We start from the raw sequence: 22599 nt of genomic DNA, 5'->3' as shown, positions 1-22599 counted from the left end.
AATGCTAGGACTTCTACCTGGCTGAATAAAAAGTAATTTAAAATGCTGGCCTACATTATCATCTTTCTTAAAGTGCTACTATGATAAAAAAAATCACTTCCTTTTTTTCTTCAGATTTTTAAAGTGTGATTGCTCAACACTTGACTGGCGAAATTTTAAGCTTTTTATCCAAAGGCTATTCATTTTGAGTGTAAGTTTTGGATTTCACGGTCTGCCATTAGTGACGTCCCAAACTGACCAATTGGACCTCAGAGGGTTGGATCTAAGGAAAAGTGATGCCATTTACTGACTAGCTCAAAATTTCAGCGTGTAAACGCAGCTTATTATATATGCAAAACACGAGTTTAATTAAGAGTCTGAAAACCCGAAACTCAGTGCTGCATATCAAGTCACCCGTGCACATACGCACTGCATTCTTAAACTATTGAGTCTTTGACGTCATTTTCTCCTGAATCCAGTTCTCTCCAGATTTTAAAGTTAGTGATGGCGGACCATTAGGAAAAATCCAGTTAAAATAAACAAGTGTCTTTTTGAAATCAAGGCTTTAAAAAACTTCCATCAGTTACTGTTTAGTTAACATAGTTTTGAAATCCAAAGAAAAATAAATATTATTTTTTTGGCCATAGTAGCACTTAGAAAGTGCTTAATCATGTTGAATATCCCAAAAGCACTCAAGTACACTTGAATGTCAGGAATCCTACCTAGCTGAAAGGATTCCAATATTGCTTAAATCTACATCTCAAAATATTGGATGTGTTGTATATCCCAGGAGCGCTAGGGCACATTGCAATACCAGGACTCCTACCTGGCTGAACCAAAAAGGATATACAACATTGTTCCATCTATGGCTCAGAATGTTGTTTATGTTGTATATCCTTGGAGCACTTAGGCACATTTCAATGCCAGGACTCCTGCCTGGCTGAACCACAAAGGATATACAACATTGTTTACATCTATGAATCAAAATATAGTTTGTGTCGTATATCCCAGGATCGCTCAGACACGTTTCAATGCCAGGACTCCTACTTGGCTGAACCAGAAAGGATATACAACATTTTTTAAATCTACAACTCAAAATAATGTTTATCCTGCATATCCCAGGAGCACTCATCCACATTTCAATGCCAGGACTTCTACCTGGCTGAACCACAAAGGATATACAACATTGCCTAAATCCAACACTCAAAATATTGTTTATGTTGTATATCCCATGGAGGGCTCAGGCACAATTCAATGCCAGGACTCCTACCTGGTTGAACTAAAAAGTACATACAACATATATTAATTTCAATCGTCACAACTGGTCCAAATTCTTAATGTTGTTTGTTTGCTTTTGATTTTTGTTCTTCAACGGGATTTGAACCAGCGAGCATCGCACCGGTATCGCGAGGTCGCGGGTTCAAATCCCGTTGAAGTCCTGAAAATTTTTTAGGCTTCTCGACGCAATAGAAATTTGCGCTCATCACTGCGAGACAACATGGTTTTATTTGATTTCATACCCGCAGTGCAATATATGATGTATTTCATGTATATCTTTCACTCATAATTACTTATCACGGGAAGTTGTGAACTCAGAAGTGACCAGCTCCCAACGTCAGTGGCTTCATAGCTCAGTTGGTTAGAGCATCGCACCGGTATCGCGAGGTCGCGGGTTCAAATCCCATTCAAGTCCTGAAAATTTTTCAGGCTTCTCGACGCAATAGAAATTTGCGCTCATCACTGCTAGACAGCATTTTTTAATTTGATTTCATACCTGCAGTGCATTATATGATGTATTTCATATATATCTTTCACTCATAATTACTTATCACGGGAAGTTGTGAACTCAGAAGTGACCAGCTCCCAACGTCAGTGGCTTCATAGCTCAGTTGGTTAGAGCATCGCACCGGTATTGCAAGGTCGCGGGTTCAAATCCCGTTGAAGTCCTGAAAATTTTCAGGCTTCTTGACGCAATAGAAATTTGCGCTCATCACTGCGAGACAACATGGTTTCATTTGATTTCATACCCGCAGTGCAATATATGATGTATTTCATATATATCTTTCTCTCATAATTACTTATCATGGGAAGTTGTGAACTCAGAAGTGATCAGCTCCCAACGTCAGTGGCTTCATAGCTCAGTTGGTTAGAGCATCGCACTGGTATCGCGAGGTCGCGGGTTCAAATCCCGTTGAAGTCCTGAAAAATTTTCAGGCTTCTCCATGCAATAGAAATTTGCGCTCATCAATGCGAGACAACATGGTTCCATTTGATTTCATACCCGCAGTGCAATATATGATGTATTTCATCAGAAACCCATAAGGGTTGAAACGTGTAACGGCCCCATGTGTGCTGGGAAACAAGCTTCTGAATATTCGATTTGCTAAGTACCATATTTGGAACAACAACAGCGAGGGGTTTCCAAATATGGTACTTAGCACTGAAACATTCAACCAATCAGTTCGCACTGAATGTTCGGAAGCTGTGAACGCGCGTCACACGTTTCAACCCTTATGGGTTTCTGATTTCATATATATCTCTCACTCATAATTACTTATCACGGGAAGTTGTAAACTCAGAAGTGACCAGCTCCCAACGTCAGTGGCTTCATAGCTCAGTTGGTTAGAGCATTGCACCGGTATCGCGAGGTCGCGGGTTCAAATCCCGTTGAAGTCCTGAAAATTTTTCAGGCTTCTCGACGCAATAGAAATTTGCGCTCATCACTGCGAGACAACATGGTTTCATTTGATTTCATACCCGCAGTGCAATATATGATGTATTTCCTATATATCTTTCACTCATAAAAGCCAGTATAACATGCAAAATATTCATAAAAATTAAATATTATGAGTGGTTTAAATCTATGCCTGGTTATGCTACGATCCATAAATCTAAATTTAGCTGTCGCTAAATTTAGATTTCTTTCTCGGACCCCCAAATCGATTTTTCGTTGATAGTGTCGATTAGCCACTTGTAGTTTTATAGTCCTCCACAAACCCTTCGATCCAAGATATCGGGAGCAACATCTTTAATATCACCAAGCTTGACTAGGGCAAACAGGGACCTTGAGATAAATTTGCTGGGCTAACCACCGCGCATCGACGATTTTAGCATAAACCGCTCGTTATGAAACAACCTCTTTCCCAGGGTCTCTCTTCTCTGCCTCTATTGTCGTTGAGAAAAGAGTCTCGTTCACACTGGTCACGCGGCACTCGTCGACAAACATGTTCCCACTAGGAGAGTGTTTTCGTTTAACTGGGCGAAAGCGTATAGACCAATTCGGCTAACTCAATGTTGCACCCAATTCAAATCTCTCGGGGTTAAGATTCTTTGTGTGTTGAGTTTGCATGACAATGAAGCATTCACATTTAAATGATATGGAAATACTTGGAACAAAACGCTTTATTTCCAAAAGATTTGAATTGGGTACAACATTGAGTTAGCCGAATTGATCTATTCGTTTTACAAGGCATTTTTAAATAATTCCCACGGGAGACGAATTCCCAAAAAAGTGGTCAACCTAAAAACAAGAGCTTTTGTTATCGACAAGACAACTGTAATGTCGCGGCGATTGACGTTCACAAAAAAAAATTGATTTCGTTACTATCTAAAGGTGCTTCCACCGAACATACACTAACATAAAAGAATACACCAAACACTACGTTTGGTTAATAAAAATGTCTCTTTTATGTTACGGGGGCTAAAAATATACACGCCATTAAAGGGCTATGCAGTGGTAAAATAAATATCTTAACGACATCGACAATTTACGCGAAGTTGTTGAAATATAAATCGTAAGTCAAAACTCTCTACTCGCTGTACAAGAATTCCACTTAAGGAATCCCGTTGTTTAGCATTCGAAAAAAAAACGAAAATTAACGAACAAAATAAAATACCTGCCCATGTTAATACAGTTTGATTTGATGTTTTGAGGATGATACCTGACATAAGAAATTAAATAACATCACACCGGCTGATCGCTGAACATGTTTGTTTGCCATGGATAAACGTTTCGGTTTTTTTGTTGCACGTGAATTCACGTGAGGTCACAGCACTTCTGGTTTTTACAATCCGCCATGTCGGTGTACAGCTACACACCCTAGCCACAGGGATCCTAGCCACAGCGATCGCTTCGGCAGTACACTTGCGATTTTCGCCTTGTTTTCGAGATGGATTCGCCAGAAAAACTTTTGGTTAAAGAGGAAAGTTTCCCAGTTATTTCAGAATATATTAAGAGCTTGGATAAGCATGTAAAAAAGCGATATCTTCAGAAGATTTCCGTGACTGGAGTCGATCCTGCAGCCCTCAACGCCGGTGTGAATCTGGACGCTGAATGTATACCTCCCATAGAATCAACGGACATCTTTAGTTACTAGGTGCTGGGAACAAGTTTTTATACAAACATGCTTGGAAATTTTGGAGTCAAATTCGGCCAACATTGAAATGCCGCGCGAGACATGGGGTACCGTAAAAAATCCAACATGGCTTACTATATTCGCTCACGGGCATTCAAAAATGGAATATAAGATCTATTATATCGCCAGGATACAAAATCTTAAAGCTTAGACCTATAAGTGGATGAGTCGCAATATTTAAATCACAGATTTAAAGAGCTCTGCGAGTTGTTCAAAATGCAAACAGAAAATCGAGAGGGCTTCGCTTACGATTTGACTTTGTTGTTTTATACTAAACTTATTAGTTCAGAACACGCAGTAAGACGACAGATTACCTCCAAAATGCCTCCAAGAAATCCATTTATGGAATTATCTGATGTTTTGACCACTCAAGATGGTATAAAAGCTTCCTTGGTCACATAATTATTGCAAGATAGTCTGCTGAACATTATGTTATGCTTTGTTAGGTCCCACATATGAAACAGCCGGTGAGAAGTGCTCGTTTTTTACGACTTTCAAGGTGGTAAAACCCCCACTGTTCTACCTGTCTTTGTTTCAACTACCATCTCTAGTCTCCGAGTTGCTGGTTCTTTAATAATACTTCTATCGCTTCTTTGAAACTATCGAAACGACCTCCGCCTCTGGCTTTCATCGATCATCCAAGACCGTGTCTGTTAAACAGGTCATTATTCTTGAAGTCACAACAGCGAAAGGCAAATACCTGTTGTATGTCTCTATTGTTTCACTTTTCCTCCATAAAGCAGCAGTCCAGCAGTTCTTTCCGTTGGCCTTTAAAATAACGACTTTTTGGAGGCGAAAAACAAAAGGAAGATTATGACAAGCTAGGCCACATTATATATCAAAACAAAGCTTGAAGTGCATTGAATGCTGTTGTTTGCCGATAAAAACCATTTGCGTACCCAGGCCTTCGCTAGAAGCAAAAAGAGTTGAGCCATTGTGCCCAAAATTCGAAATTCCCGCGACCGAGAAAAATTTTTCGGTAGGGAGACTGGAAACTGGGGACATTTTCTTGGCCGAATTTGAGGTAAAAATTTCCAAGCTTCAAGATCTTTAAAAGCTTGGAGGCTCACAAATGGTTGACATCTGATTTTGTTATCAGTGTACAAGGATGTGTTGTCGCAAAAAGGTTTCTTTTACTTTGCCCAATTGGACAAAGTAAAAGACTCTCAAAGAATGAATGATCCGGCGATCTCCACTTAGATAATAGCAAGTAAAGAAAGCACCGTTTTGTCGGCCCATTGCATGGACTGTAAAGCAGGTTTGGCAGAATCATGCTCACATGTAGCCAGTATCCTATTTTATATATATTGAAGCATGGGCAAGGATTCACGAAAAACTTACATGTACCCAAGTTAAATTCTCGTGGTTCTTACCGAAAGGAATGAACGATGTACCGCACTCCCGAGTTCGTGACATAAATTTTAAGTCCGCAAGTGCGCTGAAGGCCAGATTGGATAACAAAATAGACTCCCTGACTGTCAATGAAAGCTCCATACGATCATGATCAGCTTTTCAATCTGACTTATGTTCAAGTGGTAATGCACTTCATGAAAATGTTCAAGTCCCTACGTACTATCGGGGAAATTAATGATTTCTGTCGGAAACTGAACGACTTTAAAGTCAAGCTTGTAGCCTTGAGTTAGTGTCACCATACAACAAAGAGTTTATTTTGCCAAATCACAATATTCAAAGTATTCCCGAGCTGTTCGAACCTTCGCTTTTGGAACTGTCTTATCCTGATCTAGTGAAGAAGTGCTTTGAAATTAAACTAACACTGTCAAGTGAACAGGTCTGTCAAATTGAAAAAGACACAATAGACCAGGCTAAAGGAGGTGCATTCTTTGGTCATAGGGCAGGACGAATTGGAGTAACAATGAGCGCTGCTGTGTTTCACAGCAATCCTAATCTCCCTTCGCAATCATTGATTAAGCAAATCTGCTACCCATCACTGTTTCAGGTGACTACAAAGGCGGTCATGCATGGACACAAATATGAAGCCGTGGTCATTGCTGCATATGAAATGCACATGAAACAAAGCCACAAAAACTTCAGAATTACTACGTGTGGACTTTTTGTACACAATGATTTACATTTCTTGCATTCTACTCTAGACTTTTTGATGTCATGTTCTTGTTTTGGAGATTGGTGTGGGGTGGTCAAATGCCCACTCTCCATTGAAAACTGTGCTTTTGAGAACTATTGCAAAAAGGATAGTCCTTGTTTTGAAATGAAAGAGGGAAACTTTTATTTTAAATGGTCACACAATTATTTTTACCAGGTACAGCAACAGCTGTCAACAAGTCACAAGAACTACAATGATTTTTGTTGTCTTTGCATTTGATAGTCATGGTCAAGCAGTTTTGAAAGAGTGTACCCAGTCCCTGATCACTGGGAGAAAGTTGTGCCAAAACTGACAGACTTTTGGCAGGAATGCATACTTTCTGAGATTTTAGCAAGGTGGTACACACGAAAATGTCATATACCAGGTATATTACCGGATGATGAAGGCATTTGTTACAGTAGAAATAATGATAAAGAAAACACTGTCAACTGCAGCAACAAAGATTGTCCATATTTGCATGGCATTTCATCAATCTTGCTTAGAAATCATTGAGCCTCTGCTAAGGACCTGGTACTGTCCGCATTGCCGTAAACTCCAACAATTTAAAAAGGGAAGGTTAAGCAAAACGAAAAGCAGACAAAAGAAAAAATTACTAAAGTTGAAGAAAGGGCTATCACTCTAGACAAATTTTGCACTTGCCAAGCAAGACCACAGCCATCACAGAGGTTGCTAGAGTGCCACAGTATTAACTGCCAAGATGCCCAGTTATGAAAAAAACCACATGGGTTTGACATGGATGTAAGGCTAAAAATGTTCCTCTTTCTTCAGTACAACAAAAGAGTTCAAAAGCACCCACTGCTTGTTCTTCTTATTCAGCTGATATTGTTAGTGGCACAGGCAATATGAATTGGAAATTAGTGAATGACTGCACAACCACTGGAACATATGATAGTAATTCTGAAAGAAGGGGGCCATTGAAAAAAGTAGATCACACTGATTGTGCCAACATTTTTGTCCCAGAAAACTTGGCTTGATTGCGACATAATTCAAGTTGCAGATGTGTGTCTTCAAAAGGTAATCCGTTAATAAGGATTTCAACGCCCAACTTTGGGACTAGTGCAAAATTTTAGCATTGCATCAAGTGAAGTTGTCCACATTCTGCATACAGAAAATGCTCACTAGGTGTGTGTGTGAGTTCAGTGGATTGCCTACCTGGAATGGTTAATTTATATGACGGCTTGTTCCATGATGTCATGGAGGAACAAATCCATAACTTAATGGCAGAGAGTTTCATTGGGATAAACACTTTAACAGTTTAGCAACAGAAGAATGGAAGCGACTGTGGCGTCTTTGCCATCGCTTTTGCCACATGTATCGTCTATTGCTTCAAACCTGAGGAAGTCTCCTTTGACATACCCAGAATGAGACCACATTTAGTGGAATAACTAAGGAGTAGTACAGTTGTACGATTTCCAGTTGTGTAAATGAACAGGGCATTATGGTTCATCATAGCTGCATTTCCTACTTTACAAAATTTCTCAAGGGAATGAAGTGTTAGTTTGAACTATAACAATATTATTTCTCTAATGGATTATTTGTTTGAATGAGAGTTTAATTTTCTTCACAATTTTATCCCAGGTGAGGTGCAATTAATATTACTGTAATCTTGCCTACTCAAATGGAACAATGGGAGTGCAGAGCAGACTCTAATAATCCGGTCAATCATAGGGACCCTTAAATTTGTAGCTCCAGGGTTTGAATCAAGAAAATCATTTGGTAAACAACCTCCCAGAATTGTCTATTTTCTCCGGAGTAAACCAATCACTCTTTCCACTTGAATTCTAACATTCGCTACCCCTCTCGTTTTTTCCACATCAGTTGGTTCAATTTGTTTCTTGCCCTTAGTAAATGCTGGAATGACAAGCTGACTCTGTTGAAACAGAACACGGTCATGACTCGTAAAGCCTCGGTCTACCATGACCACATCTCCAGGAATTAATTTATCTAGGAATCCAAAGTTTTCAGTCAAAAACTTGACAGATGTACGGCCACCCCATGCTTCAGCTATAAAAGTTATTGTTCCTTGAGGACTATTACCAATAAGTACTTTCATTGTATTATGATGTTTGTATGAGCTAAATGTTTGGGCTCGAGCAAGTAAGTTGCTAGGACGATCAATAAAGACTTCGAAGCAGTCTATTATTACTGTTATTTTTTTTTCCAAATGAATACTGAAAACAGAGACGCATTGCAGCCCACGAGGCTTCTATTTCTGGCCATAAAATCAGGGGTAACAGTATGATATCCATGGCCATCATACAGGCTGAAAATGTTCTTGTAATGGTCGAAACAGAATGTTTTTAAAGCAGTACACAAGATCTTTAAAAGGCATATTTAGCCGTAGTTTCATGAGCACAATTACAAACTCTTAAAATTTTGTGAGGCAAGAAGAACGCCTAGATACGTGTGGGGAGATCAAGTTAAAAGCGGTCATCAGAATGTCAAATGATGGTAGACTTGTATAAAAACTAACTCGCTCATCATCATTTTGAAATTCTGATTCCGCAAATCTTTAAGTAAACTCGTGACTGCAGGTAAACAAATAGTTACATTCATCACTTTGAGAACTTTTCTCCATAAATTGCTTTTGGTTAGTATTTTCACATTGAAGCTGCTGCTCATCAGCAACAGCTTCTGTTTCGTCCACTGTGCCTTCTTCTTTCTCATCTGAGTCAAGCGTATCTTCATCTAGATCATCGCCACTAGAGTTTATTTCATGCACTGGCTGGCCGGGTTCATCAATGCACCGATCTCTTCTCTGCTGTTTAACTCATGTTCGATTTGCCTCTGTGGCCTTGATTTCGCTCTTTCAGCTCGTTCCTCCTTTCCTTTGACATTCAATGAAGGAAATTTTGAATGCCCAAGATGGAGTGTTGAAACCAAATCAATGTTGTAAACATCCCATGGTAGCCAGATACGAAGTGGCGACTGCATATCCTGTCACTATTTAGGATTTTTCCGCTTAGTTAATCCCGACTTATGGCTGAAAGCCATCGTTCCCTTCTTTCACGCGTTCGCTCTTCAACATCTTCGCCTTCATTTAAAATTATTGCAGGAACTCGAAAGACTTTTTCGTCTTTATCTCGTTCGCTTCTGTTGTGGCAGCCAACAATCACTCAGAAAACCATAACAAATTTCAACCCTCGAAAGGTCTTCAACCGCTATCAATCAGCCTTTGTTTATTCACGCAAGGTGTACACCAACATGGCAGATAGCAACCGTTGTCAGGAAAGTGGTCACGTGAGTGCAAACCAAGAATTAACATTTTTCGTTGATCCGGAGCTTAACCCTCATGAAAAGGGGAGGGATGCTCGTCGTCTCCCTTAGGAGTGTAAATATTGGATTTTGGTCAAACTTAGGTGTTCTGGGCAAAACGTAGGTGAAAGTACTAAATGATAATGTCTTTGCCATCATTAAAAGTCACCGTATTTTTTATGTATCCGTGTTTTAATATGGTCTCTTTTAGGAGTCAAAAAAGGCTTGGGCCACGCCCAGATTGGTCTCTTTTAGGGGTTTAATTTGAAATTTACGACGAGCATCCCTCCCCTTTTTATATGAGAGTCCCCCCCCCCTCCCCCCGAGGGCTAGACCTTCACACAGGTGATAACGTGAATGACGCGAGTATATTTTCTGTGGCGTCCGATCGATTTGACCACAACTTTTTGCCTTTCACGTCGAATTCTATATCTAGTCCATAAAGTACTGCGATCAAACGTTTTGTCGACGATCATCTGATAAAAAAATTAATTGAGTGCTGATTCCCTTCTTCGCAATGTCGACAGGGCCTACATTACCACCCATCTCCTATCACACATTTGGTGAACCTGCCAGATTCTGGCAGACACGTGACCAGCGTGAATCAGGGTCTTTTCTCAACGACAATGGAGGCAGAGGAGAGAGACCCTGGAAACGAGTTTGATTATGAAAGTGCATTTGGACCGTAGCCTTCTAACATTAAGACTAAATCTTATGTAAGTGGTTCATTTTGGTTCTTTCTGTAAAACCTTTTATTTCATCCGAGCCAGCTCCTCTTTTTCTAATGAAGGAGCACATAAAACAATCATATTGATTCCAACTGAAACACATTAATTCTTAACCCGGCGAAATGACAATATCTCGAACCAAATTGTAATTATTTATACTAGGTACATAAAATTGGTTCACGGTTCTCAGAGTTCCTCCACTTTAGACCTATTAGGGCATTATAAACTCCACTAATTCCTTTTTCCATGCGAGAACACTTTATTATTTTTCTTTATTATGATCACGGTACAGTGAACTTTGTTCATCAAAGCTTGGTAAAAAATGCATTTTTTTAAACTACGTTTGGTCATTAAAAGTCTTCATTATTCAGTGAGAAACGTTTACCTTAGTTTAAATAAACTTGATCTCGCATTAAGTTTTCCGCTTCTTTGTGTTTTGTTTTAGATTTTTAGAAAATTAATTAACAATTATTGGAAGAGGTTGAGCTAAATATCGTGATTTGTCACTGGCGAGCAGATCAATTAATTAATAATAATTGATCTGCGAGACACTGACAAATCACGATATTTTGCGATAACCGAGGTCAATAATTGTTTTATCATTCCATCACCGAGTTTGGTTTTTGTTTTCGTTTCTGAGAAGCCGTAAGGCCGCGCTGCCTTGCAGAGTCGATTAATGGCACCAATCAATTGGTTTCCTTCTCAGCATAATTACATTTGTAGACTTCAAATTGTACCATCAGTTAGACGTTCAATAACACTAGGCATCAACAAAGCTGAAGAATTTCACAGTTTTCGAAACATATCCCGACAAGTGAAGCTTTGGTGTAAAGCTCGCCATTCTTTTTTCTGGCTTCAGCATAAAATCTCTTCAGTACATTTGCGTTCGCCAACTTGTCCTTCGCGTCGATGACACGAGTGACTCATGGTCTGCCTTTCTTTCCTTGAGATACTCTCGAAATACGCTCAGTGCAATTTTTGTTCCTTTTTTAGTATTCTCACTGTTCTTTCGATCAACTAAAGATGTCGAATCATTCTCTGACAGCTCGGGGAACCGATCTGCCATTTTCTCGCAAGAATCCGCAGGAGCGGGATTTGAATTGCGCATGAGCAGATTATTTGCAGCAAAACACTTATTTGTAGGCAGTTATTTGCAGGTCACGTGGTGGGCTCTCGTCCAATGAAAAGGAAGGACAAAATACATCGAATGATAATCAAAAATATTTGCAGAGAGCTTTAAAATACAAAGCAATGTATGGTGTTCTTTGCCAAATTGAAGCTTAATTTTCTCTGAAAAATGCATGGTTACCCCCAATTTTCTTTTTAGATACCAAGAGCACTTGCTAAGTTCTGCTTTCTCCGCATAGTTTTGAACCGCCCAAAAATATCCCAGTATTAAAAAGCACCGCCGATAGGAAATCCGAGTGCCTCGAGATGCGCAGAACGTGTGCGCAATAGCAATAGTAGTCACCGTCCTTAAAACGAGAATGGCATTGATGGCATGGTTCTTCTTTAATTCGAATTTGGTACTGTTCCTGAGTGTACTTTTAAAAGTAGTATTAAGATAAAGTAGTACTACGTTACTGAGTTTTGGATTAGTTTATATACATTGCGTTTTATGTTTTCATTTCTAGATACCTTCATAACAATAACATAAGTCAACTCCCAGAAAACGTTTTCTCAGGACTCACGCGTCTACAAAAGCTGTAAGTATATTGCCACAAATACACTTTCAAAATATGACACAACTATGCGCCTCTCTACTCCACAAATAATTGTGTGACTCAGTTGCAAGTGACTCACATAGCTGAGTTTAAAAAGTCGTTACAGCAATTAACCCTTTCAAGTCAAAAATTAAAGGGCATTTAGACCTTAGCCTTCTAAGATTAATACTACATCTCATTCCAGTCTTTCATTTTGGTTCTTTCTGTAAAACCTGAACCAGGTCCTCTTTTTTTTAATAAATGAGCACATAAAACTATCATACTGATTGCAACAGACACACATTAATTTTCCAGTCGACGAAATGACAATAGGGAGTTTAAGAAACGACTACAGCTACGACAACGCCAGAAAAGAATAATATGATTGGTTAAAAGAGGAAAAATATTCGTGCTGCACCTGCGGCACGCATTTTATTGCCGTACTCTGCATGACAACAAGGTGAACTCACCAAATTTGAGGTTTTTAAGGATAACGTGGGCGTACATTTGCGAATCTCTCATTCTATATTTTTACTCCAAAACAGCTCTTATAAATTCAATTGTAGGATAATTTCACCCACATTGAACGAAGTTCACAAGAAAGACTTAAGATTGTCCAAAGTTACAGTTTGAAGTTAAGTTTTCGTCGCCGTCTCCGTAGTAGAACTTAAAGTCCCTAATATCTTGAACGAAATTGTAGTTATGTATACTAGCTACATAAAATTGGTTGACGGTTCTCTTTAGAATTATCAAGACATTATAAACTCTACTAATTCCCATTTCCATGTGAGAACTCTTTGTTTTTTTGTTTTGTTTTGTTTTGTTATTTTTTGTATTATGATCACGGTACAGTGAACTTTCTTCATTAAAGCTCCATCGAAAATGCATGTTTTTAAACTGCACTTGGTCATTAAAAGCCTTTATTATTCGGTGAGAATCGTTTACTTAGTTTAAATAATTTTCATCTCGCATGTTTTGTTTTAGATTTTTCGCATTGTTTTCTTTCAAAGTAGCAAGTCCACAGTCATCCATTTGTGTTTTAAATTGATCGCTCTGAGTCGTTTGCGGACTCCTTTAGGACAACTGGTATTATTATTGTTCTGCTCATCTCTAAATAGAATCGAAAAAAGCCGTGATCAGCGAATGCTGAGGACGAATCTGCATTAAAAGCTAAACTTCGATTGATTGCATTGTGTGAGGTTAATGTTCGTCTCGTGACGTAACCTATGTAACATGAGATTTCGTATTATTGTATAACAAGGCTCGTGTCGAGAAAATAAAGGATTTTGACAGAAAACTACACGTGGTGTGAGAAGTAAAGCGGATCGCGTAAAGCATTGTAAACCTTTGGAAGCGACGAGAAAAAAAGCCGCAAGTTAAAATGCGAAATGGCTTCATCTGAAATTCCGTTACCGGTAAAAATTAGACTCCAAAAAGGCTGAAGAATGGAAGCGTTGAATTGAAAGACTCGAGTGTTATCACGTGGCAGCTGGCCTCGACGAAAAAGATGACAAAGTCCAAGTAAGTACGTTAGTGTACGCAATGGGATGAAACGTTAAGGATATTTTTAGAAGTTTTCGTTTGGCTGAAAGGGATACAGCATACGCGACAGTGAAGCGCCGCTTCGAAACACACATTGTGGGCCACTAAAATTTGATTATTGAACGAGCACGTTTCAACAGACCCGTTCAAGGTGGGAAGGAATCTGTGGTCGAATTTTTTGAATCCATTTACGAGCTCGCCGAAACTTGCCAGTTCGGACCTATCACAGAAGATTTGCTTAACTATTGAATACCCAACCACCCTGGGCCCGCCACTCCAAAAGTGATCTTGAAAAGTGTGGCTACGGGGCTAGGAGGTCACAAGGCCTAAGCGCTCGTTTTTTAGCTTTCAGTTTATAGTTCGGTTAACTACACTTTTTAACAAGATAGTGCGATGAATATTGTACTCGATTAGTGATTAGGCCTAAGTGCTCGTTTCAGTGATTAAGCCTAAGCACTCTTTTAAGATTTTAGCTTAATCTCGTACCCAGATCTCACTCTGTCACTGGAAATGTGAGATCTGGTAAAGTTCGACAGTACACCATGTTTCGTTGGCTACTAAAAAAACGGTTGCGGCAATGCACTCTAAGCTCCGATTGGCTTATTTTGCGGGGCACTTAGTGAAGGTTTGGTTTTCGCAAGCTCATGTGCTGTTTTGGATAAATGCCAGTTGTGCGGAGGAAAGTTGTTTTTTCAGACTCCGGAAAAGCTTTACAGTTGAGCAAAATCATTTTAAAAATTTGCGACGTTTGTGTAAATGGTACCGACGAAAGCCCCACGTACCCTGCCACTCGAATAAAGTTCTGCGTAGGTTGCTACGTGGTACGCAGAAACTAATAAATTCAAGTTGAAGTTTGTAATTTATTCAGAACAGTATTTCTCGTTCTTAAAGCGTGACTCGCGAATTAAGTAGTGATCAATTGTGATTTTTACGGTTATATTAACTACATTTTTCACGAGATCGTGTCAAGAAAATAGTACTTGTTGCATTGATTAGGTCTAAGTACTTTCAATTTACGACTTGGTTAACTACACTTTTCACGAGATTGTGTGAAGAAAATAGCACTCGTTTATTGATTAAGCCTGAGCGCTCGTTTCAGTGATTATACAGTTGCTCCGACAATTAAACAAAAAAACAATCGCCTGTAGCGCTTCTTTCTGTTTGTGGCCTTGATTTCGCTCTTTCAGCTCGTTCCTCCTTTCCTTTGACATTCAATGAAGAAAATTTTCAATGCCCAAGATGGAGTGTTGAAACCAAATCAATGTTGTAAACATCCCATGGTAGCCAGATACGAAGTGGCGACTGCATATCCTGTCACTATTTAGGATTTTTCCGCTTAGTTAATCCCGACTTATGGCTGAAAGCCATCGTTCCCTTCTTTCACGCGTTCGCTCTTCAACATCTTCGCCTTCATTTAAAATTATTGCAGGAACTCGAAAGACTTTTTCGTCTTTATCTCGTTCGCTTCTGTTGTGGCAGCCAACAATCACTCAGAAAACCATAACAAATTTCAACCCTCGAAAGGTCTTCAACCGCTATCAATCAGCCTTTGTTTATTCACGCAAGCTGTACACCAACATGGCAGATAGCAACCGTTGTCAGGAAAGTGGTCACGTGAGTGCAAACCAAGAATTAACATTTTTCGTTGATCCGGAGCTTAACCCTCATAAAAAGGGGAGGGATGCTCGTCGTCTCCCTTAGGAGTGTAAATATTGGATTTTGGTCAAACTTAGGTGTTCTGGGCAAAACGTAGGTGAAAGTACTAAATGATAATGTCTTTGCCATCATTAAAAGTCACCGTATTTTTTATGTATCCGTGTTTTAATATGGTCTCTTTTAGGAGTCAAAAAAGGCTTGGGCCACGCCCAGATTGGTCTCTTTTAGGGGTTTAATTTGAAATTTACGACGAGCATCCCTCCCCTTTTTATATGAGAGTCCCCCCCCCCTCCCCCCGAGGGCTAGACCTTCACACAGGTGATAACGTGAATGACGCGAGTATATTTTCTGTGGCGTCCGATCGATTTGACCACAACTTTTTGCCTTTCACGTCGAATTCTATATCTAGTCCATAAAGTACTGCGATCAAACGTTTTGTCGACGATCATCTGATAAAAAAATTAATTGAGTGCTGATTCCCTTCTTCGCAATGTCGACAGGGCCTACATTACCACCCATCTCCTATCACACATTTGGTGAACCTGCCAGATTCTGGCAGACACGTGACCAGCGTGAATCAGGGTCTTTTCTCAACGACAATGGAGGCAGAGGAGAGAGACCCTGGAAACGAGTTTGATTATGAAAGTGCATTTGGACCGTAGCCTTCTAACATTAAGACTAAATCTTATGTAAGTGGTTCATTTTGGTTCTTTCTGTAAAACCTTTTATTTCATCCGAGCCAGCTCCTCTTTTTCTAATGAAGGAGCACATAAAACAATCATATTGATTCCAACTGAAACACATTAATTCTTAACCCGGCGAAATGACAATATCTCGAACCAAATTGTAATTATTTATACTAGGTACATAAAATTGGTTCACGGTTCTCAGAGTTCCTCCACTTTAGACCTATTAGGGCATTATAAACTCCACTAATTCCTTTTTCCATGCGAGAACACTTTATTATTTTTCTTTATTATGATCACGGTACAGTGAACTTTGTTCATCAAAGCTTGGTAAAAAATGCATTTTTTTAAACTACGTTTGGTCATTAAAAGTCTTCATTATTCAGTGAGAAACGTTTACCTTAGTTTAAATAAACTTGATCTCGCATTAAGTTTTCCGCTTCTTTGTGTTTTGTTTTAGATTTTTAGAAAATTAATTAACAATTATTGGACGAGGTTGAGCTAAATATCGTGATTTGTCACTGGCGAGCAGATCAATTAATTAATAATAATTGATCTGCGAGACACTGACAAATCACGATATTTTGCGATAACCGAGGTCAATAATTGTTTTATCATTCCATCACCGAGTTTGGTTTTTGTTTTCGTTTCTGAGAAGCCGTAAGGCCGCGCTGCCTTGCAGAGTCGATTAATGGCACCAATCAATTGGTTTCCTTCTCAGCATAATTACATTTGTAGACTTCAAATTGTACCATCAGTTAGACGTTCAATAACACTAGGCATCAACAAAGCTGAAGAATTTCACAGTTTTCGAAACATATCCCGACAAGTGAAGCTTTGGTGTAAAGCTCGCCATTCTTTTTTCTGGCTTCAGCATAAAATCTCTTCAGTACATTTGCGTTCGCCAACTTGTCCTTCGCGTCGATGACACGAGTGACTCATGGTCTGCCTTTCTTTCCTTGAGATACTCTCGAAATACGCTCAGTGCAATTTTTGTTCCTTTTTTAGTATTCTCACTGTTCTTTCGATCAACTAAAGATGTCGAATCATTCTCTGACAGCTCGGGGAACCGATCTGCCATTTTCTCGCAAGAATCCGCAGGAGCGGGATTTGAATTGCGCATGAGCAGATTATTTGCAGCAAAACACTTATTTGTAGGCAGTTATTTGCAGGTCACGTGGTGGGCTCTCGTCCAATGAAAAGGAAGGACAAAATACATCGAATGATAATCAAAAATATTTGCAGAGAGCTTTAAAATACAAAGCAATGTATGGTGTTCTTTGCCAAATTGAAGCTTAATTTTCTCTGAAAAATGCATGGTTACCCCCAATTTTCTTTTTAGATACCAAGAGCACTTGCTAAGTTCTGCTTTCTCCGCATAGTTTTGAACCGCCCAAAAATATCCCAGTATTAAAAAGCACCGCCGATAGGAAATCCGAGTGCCTCGAGATGCGCAGAACGTGTGCGCAATAGCAATAGTAGTCACCGTCCTTAAAACGAGAATGGCATTGATGGCATGGTTCTTCTTTAATTCGAATTTGGTACTGTTCCTGAGTGTACTTTTAAAAGTCGTATTAAGATAAAGTAGTACTACGTTACTGAGTTTTGGATTAGTTTATATACATTGCGTTTTATGTTTTCATTTCTAGATACCTTCATAACAATAACATAAGTCAACTCCCAGAAAACGTTTTCTCAGGACTCACGCGTCTACATACGCTGTAAGTATATTGCCACAAATACACTTTCAAAATATGACACAACTATGCGCCTCTCTACTCCACAAATAATTGTGTGACTCAGTTGCAAGTGACTCACATAGCTGAGTTTAAAAAGTCGTTACAGCAATTAACCCTTTCAAGTCAAAAATTAAAGGGCATTTAGACCTTAGCCTTCTAAGATTAATACTACATCTCATTCCAGTCTTTCATTTTGGTTCTTTCTGTAAAACCTGAACCAGGTCCTCTTTTTTTTAATAAATGAGCACATAAAACTATCATACTGATTGCAACAGACACACATTAATTTTCCAGTCGACGAAATGACAATAGGGAGTTTAAGAAACGACTACAGCTACGACAACGCCAGAAAAGAATAATATGATTGGTTAAAAGAGGAAAAATATTCGTGCTGCACCTGCGGCACGCATTTTATTGCCGTACTCTGCATGACAACAAGGTGAACTCACCAAATTTGAGGTTTTTAAGGATAACGTGGGCGTACATTTGCGAATCTCTCATTCTATATTTTTACTCCAAAACAGCTCTTATAAATTCAATTGTAGGATAATTTCACCCACATTGAACGAAGTTCACAAGAAAGACTTAGGATTGTCCAAAGTTACAGTTTGAAGTTAAGTTTTCGTCGCCGTCTCCGTAGTAGAACTTAAAGTCCCTAATATCTTGAACGAAATTGTAGTTATGTATACTAGCTACATAAAATTGGTTGACGGTTCTCTTTAGAATTATCAAGACATTATAAACTCTACTAATTCCCATTTCCATGTGAGAACTCTTTGTTTTTTTGTTTTGTTTTGTTTTGTTATTTTTTGTATTATGATCACGGTACAGTGAACTTTCTTCATTAAAGCTCCATCGAAAATGCATGTTTTTAAACTGCACTTGGTCATTAAAAGCCTTTATTATTCGGTGAGAATCGTTTACTTAGTTTAAATAATTTTCATCTCGCATGTTTTGTTTTAGATTTTTCGCATTGTTTTCTTTCAAAGTAGCAAGTCCACAGTCATCCATTTGTGTTTTAAATTGATCGCTCTGAGTCGTTTGCGGACTCCTTTAGGACAACTGGTATTATTATTGTTCTGCTCATCTCTAAATAGAATCGAAAAAAGCCGTGATCAGCGAATGCTGAGGACGAATCTGCATTAAAAGCTAAACTTCGATTGATTGCATTGTGTGAGGTTAATGTTCGTCTCGTGACGTAACCTATGTAACATGAGATTTCGTATTATTGTATAACAAGGCTCGTGTCGAGAAAATAAAGGATTTTGACAGAAAACTACACGTGGTGTGAGAAGTAAAGCGGATCGCGTAAAGCATTGTAAACCTTTGGAAGCGACGAGAAAAAAAGCCGCAAGTTAAAATGCGAAATGGCTTCATCTGAAATTCCGTTACCGGTAAAAATTAGACTCCAAAAAGGCTGAAGAATGGAAGCGTTGAATTGAAAGACTCGAGTGTTATCACGTGGCAGCTGGCCTCGACGAAAAAGATGACAAAGTCCAAGTAAGTACGTTAGTGTACGCAATGGGATGAAACGTTAAGGATATTTTTAGAAGTTTTCGTTTGGCTGAAAGGGATACAGCATACGCGACAGTGAAGCGCCGCTTCGAAACACACATTGTGGGCCACTAAAATTTGATTATTGAACGAGCACGTTTCAACAGACCCGTTCAAGGTGGGAAGGAATCTGTGGTCGAATTTTTTGAATCCATTTACGAGCTCGCCGAAACTTGCCAGTTCGGACCTATCACAGAAGATTTGCTTAACTATTGAATACCCAACCACCCTGGGCCCGCCACTCCAAAAGTGATCTTGAAAAGTGTGGCTACGGGGCTAGGAGGTCACAAGGCCTAAGCGCTCGTTTTTTAGCTTTCAGTTTATAGTTCGGTTAACTACACTTTTTAACAAGATAGTGCGATGAATATTGTACTCGATTAGTGATTAGGCCTAAGTGCTCGTTTCAGTGATTAAGCCTAAGCACTCTTTTAAGATTTTAGCTTAATCTCGTACCCAGATCTCACTCTGTCACTGGAAATGTGAGATCTGGTAAAGTTCGACAGTACACCATGTTTCGTTGGCTACTAAAAAAACGGTTGCGGCAATGCACTCTAAGCTCCGATTGGCTTATTTTGCGGAGCACTTAGTGAAGGTTTGGTTTTCGCAAGCTCATGTGCTGTTTTGGATAAATGCCAGTTGTGCGGAGGAAAGTTGTTTTTTCAGACTCCGGAAAAGCTTTACAGTTGAGCAAAATCATTTTAAAAATTTGCGACGTTTGTGTAAATGGTACCGACGAAAGCCCCACGTACCCTGCCACTCGAATAAAGTTCTGCGTAGGTTGCTACGTGGTACGCAGAAACTAATAAATTCAAGTTGAAGTTTGTAATTTATTCAGAACAGTATTTCTCGTTCTTAAAGCGTGACTCGCGAATTAAGTAGTGATCAATTGTGAATTTTACGGTTATATTAACTACATTTTTCACGAGATCGTGTCAAGAAAATAGTACTTGTTGCATTGATTAGGTCTAAGCACTTTCAATTTACGACTTGGTTAACTACACTTTTCACGAGATTGTGTGAAGAAAATAGCACTCGTTTATTGATTAAGCCTGAGCGCTCGTTTCAGTGATTATACAGTTGCTCCGACAATTAAACAAAAAAACAATCGCCTGTAGCGCTTCTTTCTGTTTGGGCTTAAGTTTAAGGTTTCCTTGTCCTCTACTCAAAAAAATATCTTGAAGAATACTCTCGAAACCATGTTTATTCCGCAAAATCACCCAAAATCCCAACAGAGAGTACGAACATGCGCAGTGATAGAAAAGCCCGTATTTCGGGCCTCGCTGGCACTGAGCATGCTCGAAATCGAGCTTTACCAGATCTCCCTTCCGTATGACCGTGGGAGATCTGGGTACGAGATTAATTTTAGCTTTCAATTCTCGGTTTTCACATGACGTCACGACCGCCATGTTGGTGCCCCGAAACAAAGAAGAGGCGGCCATGTTGGTGCCTCGACCAAATCCTCCGGCAATTGAACTCTATTATTATGCAAACGCTTCCTTTTGTTTTCGTTGAAAAACATGCCTGTTGATCACGTGAGTGAAAACCAACAATTCGTCAATTCACGGTCCGGTTAACCACACTTTTTACCAAGATCGTGTGAAGAGTATAGCATTCGTTTCAGTGATTAGGCCTAAGCACTCGTTTAAAATTTTAGCCTTCATTTTACAGTTCGGTTAACTACACTTTTTACTGAGGCAGTGCGATCAATATTGCACTCGGTTAGTGATTAGGCCTAAGCGCGCGTTTCAATGATTAGGCCTAAGCACTCTTTTAAGATTTTAGCTTTCAATTTACGGTCCAGTTAACTACACTTTTTACCGGGATCTTGTGAAGAACATAGCACTCGTTTACTGATTAAGCCTAAGCGCTCGTTGCAGTGACTAGGGCTATTCTAGGGAAAGGGGTGGTATTAAACACTAGGTAGCCGCGTAGCTGCGTAGCCACTTCTTTCATTAGTAACATATTCTAGTGGGTGGGGGGGGGGGGGCGTGGAAATAATTACTGCGTAGCCGCGTAGGCACTTTTTTCCTTATGAACATATTCTAAGGGAAAGGGAGGTATTAAGCACTGCATAGCCGCGTAGCCATCACTTCTAAAGAGCCGTTTTGGAGTGGCGGGGTATTCAGCAGTTAACTGTAATTTCTGAAGAGATTTACAAACGTTGAGGTTTGGAAAAACTGCGAAAAGCTACGAAAAAGCTGTTTGGAACTAGTTAGGCAAAACTTTCCGTGGCAGGCGTTGTAACGGGAAACCTAATGACCGGAATTCAAAGATTTCGAATGAGGCTGATGAAGTATTCGTTCAAAATACTACATGTCCCTGGGAAAGAGTGGATGACAGCAGATACCCTGTCAAGAGAACCCCCAGATAAACAGCTTTCCGCAAATGTCGTGAAAGAACCCGTGACTCTGTATGGTGGCCTGGTCTCAGCAAGAAAATCGAAGATACAGTTACCACGTGCACAACATGCTGCAAACAGAAAAGAAACCATGCTGAACCAATGATGCCAACGACACTTACAGAACGACCATGGCAGAAGATAGGTGTTGACCTTTTCCACCATGGTGGTAAAGAGAACATAATCGCTGATGATTATTATTCAAGATTCTTCAAAATTGCCCCCTTGAAAAACACCACGTCAGTGCAATTAATCATCTGAAGTCGTTCTTCAGTCCCCTTGGCATCCCAGCTATCATAATATCTGATAATGGTCCACAATTTTCAGCTGCTGCGTTCTCCAAATTTGCTGAAGAATGGGGATTTACTCACCTACCAAGTAGTCCTCACTACCCGTAAAGCAATGGAGAAGCAGAAAGAGCTGTTCAGACAGCTAAAGATCTGATAACCAAGTCTGAAGATCCTTATTTGGCACTTTTGTCATACAGATCTACACCGCTGGACAAAGGGTACCGCCCTGCACAGCTACTGATGGGAAGAAAACTTCGTTCTACACTTCCTTTGGCTCGAGAGAAACTAACACCAAAATGGCCAGAAACAGAGCAGTTGAGGAAAACTGAGCTAGAGTACAAGCACAAGTAGGCCGAAAAATACAACCGGCGATATCGTGCTTCAGTTCTACCTCGCTAAAACCAGGCGATAACGTTTGGGTGACAGACTAGAGTTGCCCTTCTGCTTTAGTGCAGAAATCCCCCAAACCTAGATCGTACATGGTCAAAACTGACCAATCCCTTCTGCGGAGAGACACCTAGTCGAAACCCCA

General features: G+C 39.6%; 1 protein-coding gene and 1 non-coding gene across 2 annotated transcripts in view; both read left to right on the top strand.

Moving 5' to 3' along the window:
- Positions 1 to 2106: 2106 nt before the first annotated feature.
- On the top strand, positions 2107 to 2179 carry Trnat-ggu (transfer RNA threonine (anticodon GGU)). The gene has a single exon. It is a non-coding gene; the product is annotated as a tRNA-Thr (tRNA).
- Positions 2180 to 13535: 11356 nt separating this feature from the next.
- LOC138030898 (uncharacterized) overlaps positions 13536 to 22599 on the top strand; it is a 69332-nt gene continuing 60268 nt past the window's right edge. The window contains exons 1-2 of the mRNA XM_068878757.1: positions 13536 to 13723; positions 17736 to 17807. Of these exons, the coding sequence (XP_068734858.1) occupies positions 13710 to 13723; positions 17736 to 17807 (86 nt within the window). The 5' untranslated portion in view covers positions 13536 to 13709. The remainder of the gene's footprint in view (positions 13724 to 17735; positions 17808 to 22599) is intronic.

Source organism: Montipora capricornis, chromosome 13, assembly GCF_036669925.1.
Source record: "Montipora capricornis isolate CH-2021 chromosome 13, ASM3666992v2, whole genome shotgun sequence".
NCBI lineage: Eukaryota > Metazoa > Cnidaria > Anthozoa > Scleractinia > Acroporidae > Montipora > Montipora capricornis.
This window is presented reverse-complemented; position numbering and strand designations above follow the sequence as displayed.